The sequence below is a fragment of the Mobula birostris genome, chromosome 3 (assembly GCF_030028105.1).
Source record: "Mobula birostris isolate sMobBir1 chromosome 3, sMobBir1.hap1, whole genome shotgun sequence".
NCBI classification, from domain to species: Eukaryota; Metazoa; Chordata; class Chondrichthyes; order Myliobatiformes; family Myliobatidae; genus Mobula; species Mobula birostris.
Genome location: NC_092372.1, coordinates 222,079,706 through 222,100,569, shown reverse-complemented (window position 1 = coordinate 222,100,569; position 20,864 = coordinate 222,079,706). Strand labels below are relative to the sequence as shown.

At 45.8% G+C, this 20,864-nt stretch overlaps 1 protein-coding gene across 5 annotated transcripts in view; it reads left to right on the top strand.

Moving 5' to 3' along the window:
* Window positions 1-20,864, top strand: part of dlec1 (DLEC1 cilia and flagella associated protein) — a 209,298-nt gene that overhangs the window by 187,230 nt on the left and 1,204 nt on the right. For all 5 annotated transcript variants that reach the window (XM_072254199.1, XM_072254200.1, XM_072254195.1 and 2 more), the window contains 4 exons: window positions 2,949-3,143; window positions 10,996-11,121; window positions 11,705-11,858; window positions 13,123-13,246. In XM_072254199.1, the coding sequence (XP_072110300.1) occupies window positions 2,949-3,143; window positions 10,996-11,121; window positions 11,705-11,858; window positions 13,123-13,246 (599 nt within the window). The remainder of the gene's footprint in view (window positions 1-2,948; window positions 3,144-10,995; window positions 11,122-11,704; window positions 11,859-13,122; window positions 13,247-20,864) is intronic.

The window sequence follows — 20,864 nt, the reverse complement described above, 5'->3', positions numbered from 1 at the left end:
CAGTCAGCCACAAGCCATTGATTATGAGTAAGGCAACCACTCTCCTCTGCTATCAGATTCCTCCTTCTTCAACCCTTCACCCTTTCCATCTTCTCACTTCTTCCCCTCACCTGCCACCTACCAGCTTGTACTCCTTCCTCACCTCCCAGCTTCTTATTCTGCTTTCCTTTCCGGTCCTAATAAAAAGTCTTAGATCAAAATATTGTCTGCTTATTCCCTTACATAGTTGCTGGGTTCCTCCAACATTTTGTCTGTGTTGCTCTGGATTTCCAGCATCTGCAGAATCTACTGATGCATAAGACCTTGGATCATGTCCTCACCTTAGCTCAGGTCCCAAAGCAGTAACTCAATTACAGCAGAGCTTGTGTTCCTTCCGTTTTACAGAACATAGAACAGTACAGCTGAGTAACAGGCCTTCTGGCCCACAACGTTGCTTGTGCCAGACCAATTAAATTAGTAATCAAATAGCCAACTAAACTAATCCCTCTGCTTTCATAAAGTCCATATCCTTCCATTTTTCTCACATTTATGTGCCTATCTAAATGTCTCTTAGGGTTGTGGATGTGGTTCCCTTATTCAAAAAAGGGAGTAGAGATAGCCCAGGAAATTATAGACCAGTGAGTCTTACTTCAGTGGTTGGTAAGTTGATGGAGAAGATCCTGAGAGGCAGGATTTATGAACATTTAGAGAGGCATAATATGATTAGGAATAGTCAACATGGCTTTGTCAGAGACAGGTTGTGCCTTACGAACCTGATTGAATTTTTTGAGGATGTGACTAAACACATTGATGAAGGTAGAGCAGTAGATGTAGTGTGTATGGATTTCAGCAAGGCATTTGATACGGTACCCCTTGCAAGGCTTATTGAGAAAGTAAAGAGGCATGGGATCCACGGGACATTGCTTTGTGGATCCAGAACTGGCTTGCCCACAGAAGGAGTGGTTGTAGACTTCCAAGGTTGTAGACTTCCTTGGAGTGGTTGTAGACGGGTCATATTCTGCCTGGAGGCCGGTGACCAGTGGTGTGCCTCAGGGATCTGTTCTGGGACCACTACTCTTTGTGTCATCAGCAAACTTACTAACCCATCCCTCCACTTCCTCATCCAGGTCATTTATAAAAATCACAAAGGTTGGAGGTGTTGTGGATAGTGTGGAGGGCTGTTAGAGGTTACAGCAGGATATTGATAGGATGCAAAACTGGGCTGAGAAGTGACAGATGGAGTTCAACCCAGATAAGTGTGAGGTGGTTCATTTTGGTAGGTCAAATATGATGGCAGAATATAGCATTAATGGTAAGACTCTTGGCAGTGTGCAGGATCAGAGGGATCTTGGGGTCCGAGTCCATAGGACACTCAAAGCTGCTGCGCAGGTTGACTCTGTGGTTAAGAAGGCATACGGTGCATTGGCCTTCATCAATCGTGGGATTGAGTTTAAGAACCGAGAGGTAACGATGCAGCTATATAGGATTCTGGTCAGACCCCACTTGGAGTACTGTGCTCAGTTCTGGTTGCCTCACTACAGGAAAGGATGTGGAAACCATAGAAAGGGTGCAGAGGAGATTTACAAGGATGTTTCCTGGATTGGGGCGCATGCCTTATGAGAATAGGTTGAGTGAACTTGGCCTTTTTTCCTTGGAGCAACGGAGAGTGAGAGGTGACCTGATAGAGGTATACAAGATAATGAGAGGCATCGATCGTGTGGATAGCCAGAGGCTTTTCCCTAGGGCTGAAATGGCTAGCACGAGATGGCATAGTTTTATGGTGCTTGGAAGTAGGTACGGAGGAGATGTCAGGGGTAAGTTTTTTACACAGAGAGTGGTGAGTACATGGAATGGGCTGCCGGTGGCGGCGGTGGAGACGGAAACGATAGGGTCTTTTAAGAGACTCCTGAATGGATACATGGAGCTCAGAAAAATAGAGGGCCATGGGTTAGCCTAAGTAGTTCTAAGGTAAGGACATGTTCGGCACAGCTTTGTGGGCCGAAGGGCCTGTATTGTGCTGTAGGCTTTCTATGTTTCCATGTTCCTATGTAAAAGTCCCAAATGTATTGGCCTCTACCACCATATTCATATATTCAGGCTCTGCTGCTAATGCACTCTGTCCCGTGTTCTCCTCCTGATCCAAGCTTGCTGATCTATCATTGCATTCTTGGTCAGATTTGAAATCTTTGTCCATGTTTCTAGCCTCTCCATCTATAGCTCACTTCTCCCGTGTCCCCCAGACTCAGACCATTTGCCATGAAATACTTCTCCTTGATGTTCTTCCTACTTTTCTTTCTACCTTTCCAAAAGACCCTGGTCTTTTCTGGTGTACACTCCCGTGTTGGAAGAGCTCCTCATGTACCTTGCCCAAATAACTAGGGTCTCATCAGAAGTTGATCTACCATTGGTTCAGTTGGCCTATAGGTACACAAAAGACCATCTATGTACCTATCTAAACTTCTCTTAAACGTTGAAATTAAACCCCTCATCCACCACTTCCGCTGGCAGTTCGTTCCACACTCTCACCACTCTCTGAGGGAAGAAGTTCTCTTCAGGTCCCGTTAAATATTTCATCTTTCATTTCCTACCCATGACCTTACAGTTCTAGCCTCACCCAGCTTCAGCAGAAAAAGCCTGGTTTTGTTCACCCTATCTATACCCCTCATAAGTTTATATACCGCTATCAAATCTTCCCTCATTTTCCTGTGCTCCAGGGAATAAAGTCCTAACATATTTAACCATTCCCTGCAACTCAAGCTCTCAAGTCCTGGGAACATCCTCATGCTAACATTGTGTTTTGTAAAGATGTGTTCCCAATTTTTCTGCTGGTTCTTTGCCTTTGATACCTGCAGTCTGTAACCCCATGTACTCTCAGTCCCTTAGTCACCATCAAACCTGGCACTGTGCTTGTATTGTCCTGTAGGGGTCACTGTGGAGCACACAGTAACAAAGTAAATGTGTCTACCCAGATACAGCGAGAAGTCCTGAGGACACGCGGCTTGAAGCTGACAAACCCCATGGAGACCCCTCTGTGCTTCCACTTTTTGTTGCAAAGACCCTTCTGTGTCTTGGACGTGGACCCCAAAAATACCCTAAAATCTTCAAGCAGTGACCGGGAGGAGAACACTAAGTTTCTGGTGTTACACCCACAGCAGCACATGCACGTAAGTCCCATATGTACAATGCGCTGTCTTCGAAATGGGAGCAAGCACCAGGTACAAACATCTCTCTAAACCGGGCTCTACATTGCAGACATGCTTTGGTTTGGTTTCCCTGTGACGGTGATGCCAACGAAAGAAACGCTTCTGGTTTGCATCCAAGACCAACACTGAAGATGTGCTGGGGCAGCCCGCACGTGGCACCATGCTTCCGGCACCAACAGAGCATGCCCACAGCTTACTAACCCGAAACCCATAAGTCTTTGGAAAATGGGAGGAAACCAGAGCACCTGGGGGAAATCCACGTGGCAAGAATTGAACCAGATCCTGGTAGTGTACCTGTATTACACTAACCGTTATGCTACCATGCTACCCCTGTTTAAAATGGACCACTGCCTCCTCTCTTCAGATAACTTGTATCAATATACTGAAGGGAAGATAAGTTAATGTTTGAACAATGAAGAGAACAGAATGTTAGAACCAATTTTACAGTTATTAGAAACTGACATTTTAAACATATACAGAAGATGGCAAGATGGCACAGTGGAGAACTAGGTTCAATCCTAATAAGGTGTGGAATTTGCATATTCTCCCTGTGAGCACATGGTCAGTCCCCTCCGCTCCCTTCCCCCCCGGTACTCTGGTCTCTGCCCTCATCCCAAAGATGAGTGAATCAATTGGCTGCTGTGAATGGTCCCTAGAGTGGAGAATCTGACGGGGCAGATGAGAATGTGGGGAGAATTTTAAAACTGGGAGTAGTGCAGGAATAGTGTAAATGGGTGGCCAACACACAGCAGATGAAGAAGCCTGGGTGGTCTAGTCTTCTTATTACTGTGAATTTGTAGTGTCCCAGCGCTTTAGCTCCTGGAATATGTGCACTGTGAGGGACTGAAAACATTGTTCAGTGTGGCAGTGAACCTCAAAGCCATAGTGGTACAGAACTCCAGCCTAGGACCCTGTTGCAAAGTGCTTTGGATGGCCTGAGCTTATATTAGCTTCTTTCTGTGTGTCGTTCATTTGGCAGTGGTTGCATTTCAAATTGAGAAGGATTTAGGCAAACTGGCCTTCATCAGTCAGGGTACTGAGTAGAGAAGTTGGGATGACGTGTTGCAGTTGTACAAGACATTGGTAAGGCTACATTTTGAATATTGTGTTCAGTTTTGGTTACCCTGCTGCAGCAAAGATGCCGTTAATCTGGGAAGCGTGCAGAGGAGATTTACGAGGATGTTGCAGGAATGAGTTATGGAGAGAGTGTAATGTATGGATCTATTTCTTTTAGAGCAATGACATCCCCTCCCAGCACTAAGTTTAGATCTGTAGTCTGCACATGTGCATTGTTATCTCCCACCCTCTCTCGCGGCTATGTGACTACACCAGTTAAAGCTGTCTCCCGTGTGCGTACTTTTATTTAATTGATATGTAGTTGCAAAGGCACAACAAATTGGCGATGAGTATGAACCTGAATATCAGAAAATATCACGAACCGCACCGACAGTTATGTGACAAAACAGCAAGTGTTAAACAACACAAGAAAGCCCGTGATTAACAGTGAAAGACACGCTGAATTTAAAGTGAAAATAACGTGGCAATGGCTTCAGTCGGAAAAGTTGATGAATTTCATAGCATTAATGAGGCTGGGAGTCATATATCGAGAGGGTGGAACTGTATTGTAATACGAACAACGTGAAGGAGCAAAAGAAAGCCCCTACGCTTCTTAGCTTAATGGGTGCAAGGGCGTACACTCTCTTACACAACCTAGTAAACCCTGAAAAGCCAGCAAGCAAGATATTCGATGAAATTGTTACAATTTAAAAAAAATCACTTGAGCCCTACATGGCTAGCAATAGCTGACAGACTTAGACTTTACAAAAGGAAAAAGTCAAAAGTTGAAAGCATTTCAGAATACATCGCAGAACTGTGCAAACTTTTGCAGTACTGTGACTTTAGAGATGGACTTTCTGATGCATTAAGGGCTTGAATGTGGCATGCATAGTAAAGCACTCAAAAGAAGCTACTAATGAAAAGAGACCTAACCTGAGAATGGCCATTGACCACTGCAATATCATTAGAGGCTGCAGCAAAGTATACAGCAGAACTACAGAAAAGAAGATTAGGACGTGAAATGCACAAAATGACCCTGAATGGTGCAGAAAGCCAAAGGTGTTATCAATGTGGCAAATCCTCCTATGCTGCAAATGACTGTTGGTTCAAAGAGACAGTCTGCAGAAAGTGTCACAGACAATGCCTTATAGAGAGAGCCTGCAAGGCAGACAAAAAGCACAAACGTGTGAAAAGGCTCAAACACAAAGCTAAGCAAATGCATAAAGTTACTGAATGTAAAACAGAACCAGACAACATAGAGTCTGACAAAGGTGGACTGTCATGCCTAGAACAGCATCGTGTTACTGAAGCAGATCACAATATAATATGGATCTCAATAGATGTGTCTAGTGTAAAACTGAAAATGGAGCTGGATACAGGCTCAGTTTTGTCCATAATTCCAGGGGCTGACTACAACAGACTGTTTTCTAAGATACCATTAGAGAAGACCTCACAGGCAAATAAGTGTCTCCCAAAGGCAAACTGAAAGTGAAGGTGACCTATGGAGGCCAAACACAGCAGTTAGAGCTTCATGTATTGAAAAGGCTAGCACTTTTCAGATGCAAATGGTTGAGAAAAATCTAACTAGACTGGCACTCAATCAAGTCTCGCACTGTGACATCAACAGGCAACGGCAGTCCGAATGATAGCACTAACCAGAGACTGGCACAGTTGCTTAATGCTAATAAGAAGATGTTTGAGAAGGGGATTGGTAAACTCAAAGGCAAGAAGGCCAGAATTGAACTGAATGAAACAGCAACACCAGGATTCCATAAGGCATGTCCAGTGCCTTATGCACTACATCCTAAATTGGATGCTGAACTGCAGAGCTTGGGGGGTGTAGTGAATTCTCTCTAAGGCTGAGTGGAGCGATTGGGCCACGCCCATTGTCCTGATGATCAAGAAAGGGAAGCCTGGAGTCATTAGCATATGTGGGGATTTCGAGGTGAGCATCGACCCGGTCCTGTGTATTATGCAGTATCCCCTACCGCGAATAGAAGGCATTTTTGTATCTTTGACAGGTTTTCAAAGACTGACTTGTCACAAGCCTATCTGTAAATGGAGATTGAGGAGTCAAGCAGGAAATTCCTCACAATCAACACTCACAAGGGACTGTTCCAGTATAATCATCTCGTCTTTGGCGTCGCTTCAGCTCCAGCAATCTGGCAAAGAGCAATGGGCCAAGTGCTCCACGATATCCCAGGGACACAATGTTTGCCCAATGACATCATTGTGACTTGCAAATGTGATGAAGAGCACCTCCAGAAGCTTGGTAAAGTGCTTACCAGGCTGAGTGAGTATGGTTTACACGCAAAGAGAGAGAAATGAGAGTTTTTCAGGACTGAAATTCATATTGTGGACATTATATAAGTCACAAGAGAAGACTGAAGCCGTATTACAGGCACCCAAACCAGAAAATGTGTCACAACTCAGGTCATACCTGGGCCTGGTAAACTACTACCACTGGTTTCTCCCCAACATTGCTACAGTGCTGCATCCATTGAATGTGCCGTTACAGACAGGAACAAAGCAAGAATGGTCAGAAAGATGTGAAAGAGTATTCAAGGAAACAAAGAGACGAATAACATCCGATGAACTGCTTACCCATTATGACCATCAGACTGGTGTGTGATGCATCCCCTTATAGCATTGGAGCTGTTTTGTCACACATTATGAAGGATGGATCTAAACACCCAATTGTGTTTGCTTCAAGATCACTGATGAGCACAGAACGTCAGATCAACCAATAGACACTTACGTCTAATATGGGTATAAAGAAGTTCCACCACTACCTCTGCGGACAAAAGTTTACGCTAGTGACAGATCACCAGCATCTGTGTCCATTTTCAATCCCAGGAAGGGAATTCCGGTGGTGACTGCTACCCGGTTACAACGTTGGGCACTATTCCTAGGAGCCCACTCTTATGACCTAGAGTTCAAGGTATCAAACAACACAGCAACGCTGATCAGAATCAGAATCAGGTTTATTATCACCAGCATGTGATGTAAAATTTGTTAACTTAGCAGCAGCAGTTCAATGCAATACATAATCAAGCAGAGAATAAAAAATAATAAATAATAATAATAAATAAACAAGTAAATCAATTACGTATGTTGAATAGATTTTAAAAAACATGCAAAAACAGAAATACTGTATATTTTTTAAAAAGAGTGAGGTAGTGTCCAAAGATTCAATGTCCATTTAGGAATCGGGTGGCAGAGGGGAAGAAGCTGTTCCTGAATCACTGAGTGTGTGCCTTCAGGCTTCTGTATCTCCTACCTGATGGTAACAGTGAGAAAAGGGCATGCCCTGGGTGCTGGAGGTCCTTAATAATGGATGCTACCTTTCTGAGACACCGCTCCCTAAAGATGTCCTGGGTACTTTGTAGGCTAGCGCCCAAAATGTAGCTGACTAGATTTACAACCTTCTGCAGCTTCTTTCGGTCCTGTACAGTAGCCCCTCCATACCAGACAGTGATGCAGCCTGTCAGAATGCTCTCCACGGTACATCTATAGAAATTTTAGAGTGTATTGCAAATCTATTCAAACTCCTAATAAAGGAGAGCCGCTGTCCTGCCTTCTTTATAACTACATTGATAATGTTGGGACCTGGTTAGATCCTCAGAGATCTTGACACCCAGGAACTTGAAGCTGCTCACTCTCTCGACTTCTGATCCCTCTGAGGATTGGTATGTGTTCCTTTGTCTTACTCTTCCTGAAGTCCACAATCAGCTCTTTCGTCTTACTGACGTTGAGTGCCAGGTTGTTGCTGCGGCACCACTCCACTAGTTGGCATATCTCACCCCTCTCGTCACCACCTGAGATTCAACCAACAATGGTTGTATCGTCAGCAAATTTATAGACGGTATTTGAGCTATGCCTAGCCACACAGTCATGTGTATATAGAGAGTAGAGCAGTGGGCTAAGCACACACCCCTGAGGTGCGCCAGTGTTGATCGTCAGTGAGGAGGATATATTATCACCAATCTGCACAGATTGTGGTCTTCCATTAGGAAGTCGAGGATCCAATTGCAGAGGGAGGTACAAAGGCCCAGGTTCTGCAACTTCTCAATCAGGATTGTGGGAATGATGGTGTTAAATGCTGAGCTAAAGTCGATGAACAGCATCCTGATGTAGGTGTTTGTGTTGTCCAGGTGGTCTACAGCCGTATGGAGAGCCATTGAGATTACATGTGCTGTTGACCTACTGTGACGATAGGCAAATTGCAATGGGTCCAGGTCCTTGCTGAGGCAGGAGTTCAGTCTAGTCATGACCAACCTCTCAAATCATTTCATCACCGTCGATGTGAGTGTTACCGGGCAATAGTCATTACAGCAGCCCACATTACTCTTCTGATGGCTTGTTTCGTCTTCCGCTATTGATAACTGAAGAAGAAGAGACTTCATACTGTGACCCAGCAGAAGTGTTCCACACCGAATTGGTGGACCAGTTGCTGGTTACAAATTCTGAAATACAAAGGGAAACAAGGAATGACCCGGCATTGTCAAAAGATTACGACATCACCGTGCAAGGATGGCCAGCTCATGGTAAGCCTATGTATCCAAAGTTCTTAGCAAGACGAGACCAACTGTTGGTATGTCAAAGAACGCTGACGTGTGGATCTCGTGTTGTGGTTTCCTCTAAACTGCGCAGCAGATTGTTAGAGAATCTGCATGAAGGACACCTGAGTACAGTCAAGATGAAGAGTCTGGCCTGGAGCTACCTGTAGTGGCCGGGAATAGGTAAACAGATCAAAGACTTAACCAAAAGCTGTTCAGGATGCAAAAATGTTCAAAGTGCACCCCCACAGACACTGTTACACCCATGGGAATGGCCATCATCACCAAGGCAAAGAGTACATATTGACTTTGCTGGGCCTCTATGCTGTGGGTATTTATTCAAAGTGGCTGGAGGTTATACCATTGAAGTCAACTATCTCAGCAAAGACTGTCTCTGGTCTGAGGACTATCTTTCCCAGAAATGGCTTACCAGAATAGATTGAGTGACAATACACGTCAGAAGAATTCTGACTACTCATGCAGGAAAATGGCATCCGACATTTCAAGTCATTTCCTTACCACCCAGCAATGAAAGGGTTAGCTGAAAGATTTATCCAAACCTTCTAGAAGTCCATTAAAGCAATGGACAAGGAGGACATTTCTCTACAGTACAACTTCCTTTTTGTGTATTGGAACTCTTTTCGTGTGAAGATAAATCAAACACTTGCAATGCTGTTCATGAACAGGAATCTGAGATCTCACCTGGACCTCCTGAAACCAGATCTACAGAGGGAAGTGCAAAATAAACAGTTCAGCCAGTTGCCAAGTGAAGCAGCAAGGAGCTTCAAGATTTGACAGGAAGCCCTAGCGCACGATTACCGAGAAGACAAGTGGACACGCGGTAGGATAGCTACAAGAACTGGACCACTGATGTACACAGCGGATGCCGGAGATCAGACATGGAGACAAAGACAGCCTGCTCAACTGAAGAACACACGTGAGTCGACTGCATCCAAAGAGACGGACACATTCTAGCCACTGGACTTACTTTTCAGTGATGATCATGTCACTGACAGCAATGTGATATGGGAAACCAAGAACATTGTCTTGGACAAGCTACCTGCCAAACCTGATGCCTCTCCATAGGCCCAGAGGCGTGAGGAGAATGTTATCATTGACAAGTCATTTGCCAAACCTGATGCCGCCCCACAGGTCCTGAGGTGCTATCTTGAAAGAAACAGAGCACCACCCAAAAGACTGAATCTTTAGAACTGTGAAGTTAGTTATGGACTGTTATTGTAAAAGCATGCTTATTTGGAATATGAAAGGGAAATTGAATGTTTTGTACATATACAGTTTTGTGATGCATAATTCTAAAGGGGGAGGAAGTGTAATGTATGGATCTATTTCTTTTAGACCAATAACCTCCCCCCCCACCTTAGGATAACGTATGGATCTGTTGTCTACACATGCACATTGTTATCTTCCTCTCTTGCTGCAGTGTGAATACACAATTTAAAGACCTCTTCTTTGTGTGTGCTTTTATTTAATTGATATTTCGCTGTGCACAGACACCACAGAGGATGAGCAGGTTGGGACTGGAGAATGAGGGGAGTTCTTATGGAGGTATATACAATTATGAGGGTGTAGATAGAGTCAATACACGCAGTCATTTTCCCAGGGTTGGGGAGTCAAGAACTTGGGGGCATGGATTTGAGATAAGAGGGGAGAGATGTAATCAGAAGCAGAGGGTGGTCAGTAAATGGAATGAGATGCCAGAGAAAGTGGTAGAGGCAGGTAAATTAACAACATTAAAAAAGATATTTGGACAGGTACATGGATTCAAGATTCAAGAAACAAGATTGTTTAATGTCATTTCCAGTACACAAGTGCAAAGGAGAGCAAAATAATTGTTACTCCAGATCCGATGCAGCACAAAAAAACACAAAAGATAAAGAACGTGATAATAACAATAATAATAAAGCAATAAATATAAATACATAAGATAGCTTATATACATAGACTGTATGTCCATAAAGTGACGCTAGGCACAGGAGTGTCTGTACACAAGGTGACTGACAGGAAATGATAAAATAGTGGTGGTTGGGGGTGTGGAGGGGTACGTTAGTGGGTGCAGGTGTTGATCAACCTTACTATGGGGAAAGTAACTATTTTTGAGTCTGGTAGTCCTGGTGTGGATGATAGATAGCCTCCTCCCTGATCTGTAGCACACTCAGTTAAAGGTTCTTGTTTTGTAGGTCACTGTAGCATTCTGCTCTTCCTGGGAGTTACTGAGTCTCCGGGAGATTATGTGCACAGAGAAGGAACCGAAACTGATGTTTGAACAGGACCTAGTGATTGAGTACAACAACAAGAGTACACAGGTAAGAGATTCACTGAATGTTATTCTCAACCTTCCTGTTGAGGCTCCTGCTGAGAGTCTGGGGCCAAGGATTGGGAGTCAGAGGTTTGGAGATGATCTCTGCTGAGGTTGGAGGCCTGTGTGTGTGTGAGTGGGAAGGGTGGGAAAGGGACCTGTTTTGATGTTGTTGTTCTGTTTTTTTGTTGCTGCTAAAGACTGTGGGCCTGCTATGTAGCGATCCCAGCACATCCTTGGCTTGTGTTGGCTGCTAATGAAAATGATGCATTTCACTCTAAGTTTCTATGTACTGATGACAAATAAATGATAAATAAAAGTTAACCTTTATTTAGCATCTTCTGTTTGAATCATTTTCCAAGTGACCAATCCATCCAGATTATACCGTTCTTCAGTTTAGAAAATGTCAGGGCTCGTGCTTATTTCTGGGAAGGCTGTTCCTTACCATTTGATCAAATCTCGGTCAGTCTAACCTTTACCCTCTGATCTGAGACTGCACTGGGGAAGAATTGTTTCAAGTCACTGAAAGTGACAAGTTGTTTTTGTGATTTGTGTGACTGAAGACGCCATGCCCTGGTTTCCTCCTGCAGCTCATTCCGCTCCAGGCATGTTTCTTCCTGCCATGCTTTGAGGTCTCCACCGAAGATGTTGACTTTGGTACCTGTTTGGTTGGGCAGACTAGATCGAAGGACGTTTTCCTGCTCAACAAATCAAGGTCAAGGAGTTACTGGACGGTGGTCTTAGGTGAGGCAACAGGCTTCTCGCTGAGGCGATAAAGAGTTTTGATTTTATAACTTATAGCATGATAACTTTCTTGCTTTGGGTATCATGTACTGAGGAATTGCCCTTAGTATCCCTGGGATCATTTCTCACAGCATTATCACTTCAACCTGTGGATTCACTATAAATGCCAACTTTATGGAGCTTTGATTTGATCCAAGAGTCTTAGCTTAGTGTGGGAGGGACTCAGACAAAAGCTTTAACCAACACATAAAGTCAAGAGACTCTGCAGACACTGAAAATCCAGAGAAACACACGCAAAATGCTGGAAGAACTCAGCAGGTCAGGCAGCATCTATTGTGGGAAATTAGTCATTGTTTTGGGCTAAGATCCTTCATCGGGATTGGAAAGGAAGTGGGAAGAAGGCGGGGGAGGGGAGGAGTACAAGCTGGAAGGTGATAGGTGAGACTAGGTGAGGAGGAAGGTGGGTGGGTAGGGGAGGGGGGGTGAAGTAGGAAGCTGGGAGATGATAAGTAGAAAAGGTAAAGGGCTGAAGAGGAAGGAATCCATGGGAGAAAGGGAAGGAAATGGGGAACCAGAGAGAGGTAACACACATCAAAGTTGCTGGTGAATGCAGCAGGCCAGGCAGCATCTCTAGGAAGAGGTACAGTCGATGTTTCAGGCCGAGACCCTTCGTCAGGACCAGAGAGAAGTGAGATGAGAAGGGGAGAGAACGAACCAGAATGGGGAATGGAAAAAGAAAGGAGGGGATGGGGGGAATTACTGGAATTTAGACAAATTGATGTTCACGCTATCAGATTGGAAGCTACTCAAACGGAATACAAGGTGATGCTCCTCCAACCTGAGAGTGGTTTCATTCATGGCAGTAGGGGAGGCCATGGGCTGACACCTCAGAATTGGATCAGGAAGTAGAGTTAAAATGGGTGACCATCAGGAAATCCCATCCGTTGTGGCGGACAGAGTGAAGGTGCTCGAAGAAGTGGTTCCCATACCTATTTAAGGTCTCACCGATGTAGACGAGGCTGTACTGAGGACACTGGATACAATAGGCGATCCCAACAGACTCATAGGTGAAGTGTTGCCTCACCTGGAAGGACTGTTTGGGTTCAGCAGATTGTTTGAGGAGGGAATTTAGTTTAAACGGTATATGAAGGTGTTGGTAAATTGGTGAAGCACCTGAAATAACAGCGGGCTGGGGCAGTATAGACAGAGAGGGAGGAGTGGTTTTGTGTTTCACTCTGTGTTCATCCCTGCCTTCTCTCTCCAGCTCCCAGCCAAGGCCAGGAGGATGAGGGTGTTTTTCAAATTTGTCCCACATGTGGGATTCTGGAGGCACATGTCACCCAATTATCAACGAGCAGGACAGCATTACAAATCAACTTTACTGCCAGGTGAGTGTGGGGCTGCTGGGCTGTTAGCACGTGCAATGCCAGTGTCACAACAGGACTTCACTCTGTCGATACAAAAAGCTGCTCCATCAAAAGGGCCAATAACAATAAGCCTGTTTGAAGTTGAGGAAGTTCTAGGAATGGTGGTGTGGTGAAGTCCGGAGGGCAAAAGCGAAGGGGAAAGTTCAGAGGTGGGCAGGTGTGGAGGTAGCAGCACTGAGGTTGGACCGTGATTACAGAGGTAGAGGCTTGAAGGTCAGAGCTGCTGGGCCAGCTAGCCTGGAGGTCAGGGGCCCGATGTCTGAAATTCTGGGACCAAAGACTGGAGGTCTGAAGGCAGTCTCTCGGGGTTGAAAGCCCGTGTGTGTGAGTGTGTTGGTGGGTGGAAAAGGGGCTTGTTTTGCTATCGTCTTGTTGTTGCTGCTTGTGTTGTTCTGCTGAACAGAGTGGTAGGGGAGCAACACACACAAAATGCTGTTGGAACTCAGCAGGCCAGGCAGCATCTATGGAAAAGAGTACAGTCAACCTTTCAGGCCAAAACACTTTGGCAGGACTGAAGAAAGTAGCTGAGGAGTAGATTTAAAAGGTGGGAGGAGGGGAGAGAGAAACACAAGGTGATAGGGGAAACCTGGAGGGGGAGGGATGAAGTAAAGAGCTGGGAAGTTAATTGGTTAACTGGAGAAGGGCAGTCTGATGGAAGAGGACAGAAGGCCACGGAAGAAAGAAAAGACCATAAAATATAGGAGCAGAAGTAGACCATTCCGCCAATCGAGTCTGCTCTGCCATTCAATCATGGCTGATCCAATTCTTCCACTCATCCCCACTCCCCAGCCTTCTCTCCATACCCTTTGATGCCCTGGCTAATCAAGAACCTATCTGTCTCTGCCTTAAATACACCCAATGACTTAGCCTCCACAGCTGCTCGTGGCAACAAATTCCACAGATTTACCACCCTCTGACTAAAGTAATTTCTCCACATCTCAATTCTAAAAGGACATCCTTCAATCCTGAAGTTGTGCCCTCTTGTCCTAGAATCCCCTACCATGGGAAATAATTTTGCCGTATCTAATCTGTTCAGGCCCTTTAACATTCGGAGATCCCCCCTTATTCTGCTGAACTCCAGGGAATACAGCCCAAGAACTGCCAGATGTTTCTCATTAGGTAACCCTTTCATTCCTGGATCAATCATTCTCGTGAATCTTCTCTAAACCGTCTCCAATGGCAGTAAATCCTTTCTAAAATAAAGAGCCCAAAACCGCACTGTGGTAAACCATGTATATATGTTGTAACTCAGTTACCTGTCTGGACACACTCCTCTGCTGACTGTCCCTGTGGCTCCTCCCACAGAGTCCTGTATAAAGGTGTTCACCTTGCCCCTCCCCCTCAGTCCAGGGGCAGACACTCACTGTCACTCACGGTCGTATTGTACAGCGAATAAAAGCCTTTCAGTATTTTACCAAACCTCAGTCTTTTGGAGTTATTGAAGGTGCTTCACGCACACAATACAATATCTTGCACAAGGACTCCCAAGTCCCTTTGCATCTCTGCATTTTGAATTCTCTCCCAATCTAAATAATTGTCTACCTGTTTATTTCTTCTACCAAAGTGCATGACCATACACTTTCCAACATTGTATTTCATTTGCCACTTCTTTGCCCATTCCCCTAAACTATCTAAGTCTCTCTGCAGGCTCCCTGTTTCCTCAACACTACCTACTATCTTTGTATCATCGGCAAATTTAGCCACAAATCCATTAATACTGCAGTCCAAGTTATTGACAGACGTTGTAAAAAGCAGCGACCCCTGTGGAACTCCACTGGTAACCAGCAGCCAGCCAGAACAGGATCCCTTTATTTCCACTTTCTGTTTTCTGCCGACCAACCAATGCTCCACCCAAAAGGGGGGAAGAGCACCAGAGGGTGGTGAAGGGCGGGCAAAGAGATAAGATGAGAGAGGGAAAAGGGGATGGGGGATGGGGGATAGGGCATTACCAGAAGTTTGAGAACTCAGTGTTCATGCCATCAGGTTGGAGGCTACCCAGACAGAATATAAGGTGTTCCTCCATCCTAAGTGTGGCCTCATCACTACAGCGGAGGAAGCCATGGATGGACATATTGGAATTGGAATGGGAAGTGGATTTAAAATGGGTGGCCACTGGGAAACCCTGATTTTTCTGGTGGACGGAGTGTAGGTGCTAGGTGAAGTGGTCTTCCAATCTACATCAGGTCTCACCAATATACAGGAGTCCACACTGGGAGCACCAGACGTAGTATATGACTCCAACAGATTCACAGGTAAAGTGTCGCCTCACCTGGAAGGACTGTTTGCGGCCTTGAATGGCAGTGATGGAGGGGGTGTTGGGGCAGGTGTAACACTTGTTCTGCTTGCAAGGATAAGAGCCAGGAGGGAGATCAGTGGGGCGGGACGAATGGACAAAGGAGTCGCATAGGAAGTGATCCCCACCATAAGCAGAAGGCTGGGGGGAGGGGAAGATATGCTTGGTGGTGGGATTCCATTGGAGATGGTGGAAGTTGCAGAGGATTATATGCTGTACATGGAGGCCGATTGGGGTGGTAGGTGAGGACAAGAGGAACCCTATCCATGGTAGGGTGGTGGGAGGATAGGGTGACAGCAGACATGTGTGAAATGAAAGAGATGCAGTTGAGGGCAGCATTGATGGTGGAGGAAGGAAAGCCCCTTTCTTTGAAAAAGGACATCTTCGGTCCTAAATGAAAAGCCTCATCCTGAGAGCAGATGCAGTGGAGATGGAAGAATTGAGAGAAGGGGATGGTGTTTTTACAAGTTTTTACACAAGGGTGGGAGGAGGTATAGTCCAGGTAGCTGTGAGAGTCGGTGGGTTTATAATAGACATCAGTAGATAAGCTGTCTCCAGAGACAGAGACAGAGAGATTGAGAAGGGAGTGGGAGGTGTCGGAAATGGACCAGGTAAGCTTGAAGGCGGGGTGGAAGTCGGAGGCAAAGTGGATGAATTGAATGAGTTCAGCATGGGTGCAGGAAGCAGCACCAATGCAGTTGTCAATGTAGCGTAGGAAAAGTGCGGGATGCTCACCAGTGTAGGCTTGGAACATAGACTGTTTCACGTAGCCAACAAACAAACAGGCAGGCATAGCTGGGACCCATGTGATTGTCCATGGCTACTCCTTTAGTTTGATAGAAGTTGGAGGAGCCAAAGAAGAAATTGCTTAAAGTGAGGTAAAGTTCTGCCAGGCGGAGGAGAATGGTGGTGGAGGGGAATTGGTTAGCTCTGGTGCCCAGAAAAAAACGGAGAGCTTTAAGACCTTCCTCAGGGACTGGGCATCCATAGTGAAACTAAGATGACGAGGGCCAAAGAACTTGAAATCATTGAAAAGATCCAGAGCCAGGACTGAACTAGGGGGGAAACTAACAGAGTTGAGGTATGTAGATATGAGTTCAGTGGGACAGGAACAAGCTGAAACAATGGGTCTACCTGGGCAAGCGAGTTTGTGTATCTTGAGTAGGAGGTGGGGGGTGCAGGAAATATGAAATTGATGACAGTGGATGGGAGATTCCCACAGTCAATAAGCTTGGTGATGGTGTGGGAGAAAATGGTCTGGTGTGCCTTAGTGGGGTCCTGTTCGAGGGGTAAGTAAGAGGAAGTGTCTGACGGTTGATGCTGGACCTCAGCAAGATAGAGGTCAGTACGCCAGACTATTACAGCACCTCCTTTATCTGTGGGTTTGATGGTGAGGTTAGGATTGGCATGGAGGGAGTGGAGAGCAGAGCATTCAGAAGGAGTGAGGTTGGAATTGGAAAGAGGAGTGTTGAAGTCCAGACAGTTGATGTCCCATCAGCAGCTGACAATGAAAAGGTCCAGATCAGGTAGAAGACCAGAAAATGGGTGTCCAGGAAGAGGAGGGTTGAAGACAGGAGAAGGGGTCATCGGTGCAGGGTGAAGAAATAGGCTCGGAGACAGAGGCAGTGGAAGAAGACCTCAGCATCATGGCGGGTGTGGAATTCACTGAGGTGTGGGCGCAGGGGAATAAAGGTGAGGCTCTTAATGAAGACAGAATGTTCTGCCTTAGAGAACGGTCAGAGGGAATGGTGAAGACCCAGCATGGATGAGAGGAGCTGGGATCGGAGGGGTGAAAGGGGGTTGGTAGGGTCTGAGGGGAAGGGAGATTTGGGGTGCTCAGGACTGGTGGGGTGAGAAGATGGAATCTCTGAGTTCCCAAGAACTGGTGGTGGGACCTGAGAGAGACGGGATTGCGGAATGGTGGTGGGGAATGGGGAGACAGTGGATCCGGCAGCAGTGCGTAAAGACACAGCTGGGTGGTCAAGGCCGGAGTTGGAGGTTGCACAATTGGCACTATGGAGGTATTTGAGGTCATTGGAAACCACATTGATGACAGTGAAGTCCAGGTTTTGAGTCTGCTCTGGATCGTTAGAGCCATTGATGACTGGGCCTCTGGGCCTGCCGGCGTTGGAGGCAGTAGGTTCTGTGGTCTGTAGATGGGTGATCTTCCAACCCATTTTAATTCTACTTCCCATTCTGATATGTCTGTCTATAGCCTCCTCCACTGTGATGATGAGGCCACACTTAGGATGGAGGAACAACACCTTATATTCCGTTTGGGTAGCTCCAACTTGATGGCATGAACATTGAGTTCTTGAACTTCTGGTAATGCCCCCCCCCCCCACTTCAGCGTTCCCCATCCCCTTTTCCATCTCTCATCTTATCTCCTTGCTCACCCATCGACTCCCTCTGGTGCTCTTCCCTCCATTTCTTTCTTCCAGGGGCTTTTAGCCTCTTCTATCGGACTCCCCCTTCTCCAGCCTGTATCTCGTTCACCATTCAACTTCCCAGCTCTTTATTCCATCTCTCCACCACCCGCCACAACTCCGGGTTTCCCCTATCACCTTGTGTTTCTCTCTCCTCCCCCACCTTTTAAATGAGCTTCTTTTTTTCCTCCAGTCCTGCTGAAGGGTCTCAGTCCGAACGTCAACTGTACTCTTTTCCATGGATGCTGCCTGGCCTGCCGAGTTCCTCCAGCATTTTGTGTGTTGTCTGGATTTCCAGCATCTGCAGATTCTCTCTTGTATGAGAGTGGTAGGGAAGGCTCATTTGTTTTAGACTGGAGGGAAGTTTACAGTGAAATTCCCATTGGTCTATAATAGCATCACTGTTTTTCTCCGGTATATTATTAGTTCAGTCAAGGCACAATTTACAGATGTGTAGACAGACAAATGGAGGGATGATGAACTATCAAGACAACAATGAAAGACCACTGAAAATTGGAATTGGTTTATTATTGTCACATGTACCGAGATACAGGAGAAAGCTTGGCTTGCATACTCTTTACACAGATCAAGTCATTACACAGAGCATTGAGGAAGAGCAAGGTAACACAATAACAGAATGCAGAATAAATTATAACGCCACAGAGAGAGTGCAGAGTAGATAGACAAAGTGCAAAATCATAACGAGGTAGATTGTGAGGTCGAGTCGGAAATGGCAGGATGGGTACAGGTGAAATTGAAAGCAGTGGTTCGTATGTATGGGGAACAAGGTACAGGAATAAGTGCTGGAGGTGGGTACAATTACAACTTTTAAAAGTTATATGGATAGGAAAGGTTTAGAATGATATGGGCCAAACACAGGTAAGTGAGACTGTCTCAGGTAGGCGACTTTATTATTGATGAGTTGGGCCGAAGGGCCTGTTTCCATGATGTATTACTCTTTGACTCCTTGGCTTTTGATAGCAGGCTGGAGAGTGAGACTAGTTGGATTGGTATGGACAATGCACTGAATGCCTCTTGAGTGATTTGTCAAAAAAAACAACCAATATCCTCTTTGTGATCAATTCATCGTCTTTACCCATGTCCACATGTGACTGCTGGTTCTGACTGACCTCTACCTTGGTTAGACGCAGCTTTTGGATACCTGCCCATAACTCTCCCTTGACCGTGACTTCAACACTGGTTAGGCCACTGGTTCCCATGTCATCACAGAGCTCTCCACTTCAGATCTTCCCTCCACAGCCACACCTCATATACCGTCTAGGTAGTCTCCAGCTCCTTGGTATGAACATAGAATTCTCCAACTTCGGGTAATTCCCTCCCCTCCCTTCCCCTATCCCTATGTCACTCTGCCCCCTCCCCCAGCTGCCTATCACCTCCCTCATGGTTCCGCCTCCTTCTACTACCCATTGTGCTTTCTCCTATTCCTTCTTCACCTTTCCTGCCTATCACCTCCCTGCCTCCCCTCCCCCACCCCTTGATCTTTCCCCTTACTGGTTTTTCACCTGGAACCTACCAGCCTTCTCCTTCCCACCCTCCCCCCACCTTCTTTATAGGGTCTCTGCCCCTTCCCCCTTCAGTCCTGACGAAGGGTTCCGGCCCGAAACATTGACCGATCTTTTCCACGGATGCTGCCCAACCTGCTGAGTTCCTCCAGCGTGTTGTGAGGATAGCCTCCCATCTGATAGTTCTACTACCTCGCACTTCCCATTTCTATCTCCTACCCACAATCAGTACTGCCCTGGTAGTGCATAGCATCTGCCTGCCCTTGTGAACTGAACTTATTTCTACATAACTCGACTCTACCTTGTCTCCCCTTTTCCAGTCCCATCCTATCTACACCCAAAATTCCCCACCATTTTAACAATTTTCTATTCCTTCATCTACTCATCTTCACCGTGGGTGGCTCTCTTCACTTCTATCCCCATCAAGCCTTACCTTCATTATGGGCATCCTTCTTAGAGTTCTGTTCCTTTCCAACCTGGCCCAAGACCCTCCTCCACCTGGTGGAACTTGTGCTTAACCTGGGCAGCTCTTCTTCCTCCCACTTTCTACAAATCAAAGAGCCTTTAGTATTGGCTTCATCAAGCAGTCTTTGCTCCAAATGTACCATGGAACTACTCCTTCTTTCTTCACTGCATCCAAGGCTACATTGGTGCTGCTGCCTGCATCTATGTGGAACTTGCCAATTTCATCAACTTTGCTGCCAATTCACCCAGCTAGACTAGATTTGAAGATAACATGGATGTCTTCATAATGGGGGACAGGCATGTGGAAGGACTGGACATCCATGGTGAAGATTTGTAGGTGAGGGCCAGGGAATTGAAAGCTGTTAAAATGGAGAACATGGGAGGTGTCCTGGGAAGGGGCTGGTAAGGAACAAGGTAGAGTCCGGGTATGAAGAGATAGTGTAGAGCTGTCATAGTTTACAATGGGACATTGGTATGATGCAGAGTTGGACTGAGAAGTGGCAGATGGAGTTCAACCCGAAAAAGTGTGAAGTGATTCACTCTGGAAGGTCAAACTTGAAGGCAGAGTACAAGGTTAATGGCAGCATTCTTAGCAGTATAGAAGAACAGTGGGATCTTAGGGTCCATTTCCATAGACCCCTCTAAACTGCCACATAAGTCGCTGAGAGTTAAGGAGGCGTATATTGTGTTAACCTTCACTAGTCAGGGGATTGCATTCAAGGACTGTGAGGTAATATTGCATGTCTATAAAACCCTGTTTAGACCACACTCTGGAGTCTTGTGTTCACTCCAGTTGCTTCATTGTAAGGAGGATGTGGAAACTTGGAGGATGTGGAGGATGTAGAGAGGGCGTGGAGATTTAAAAGGATTCT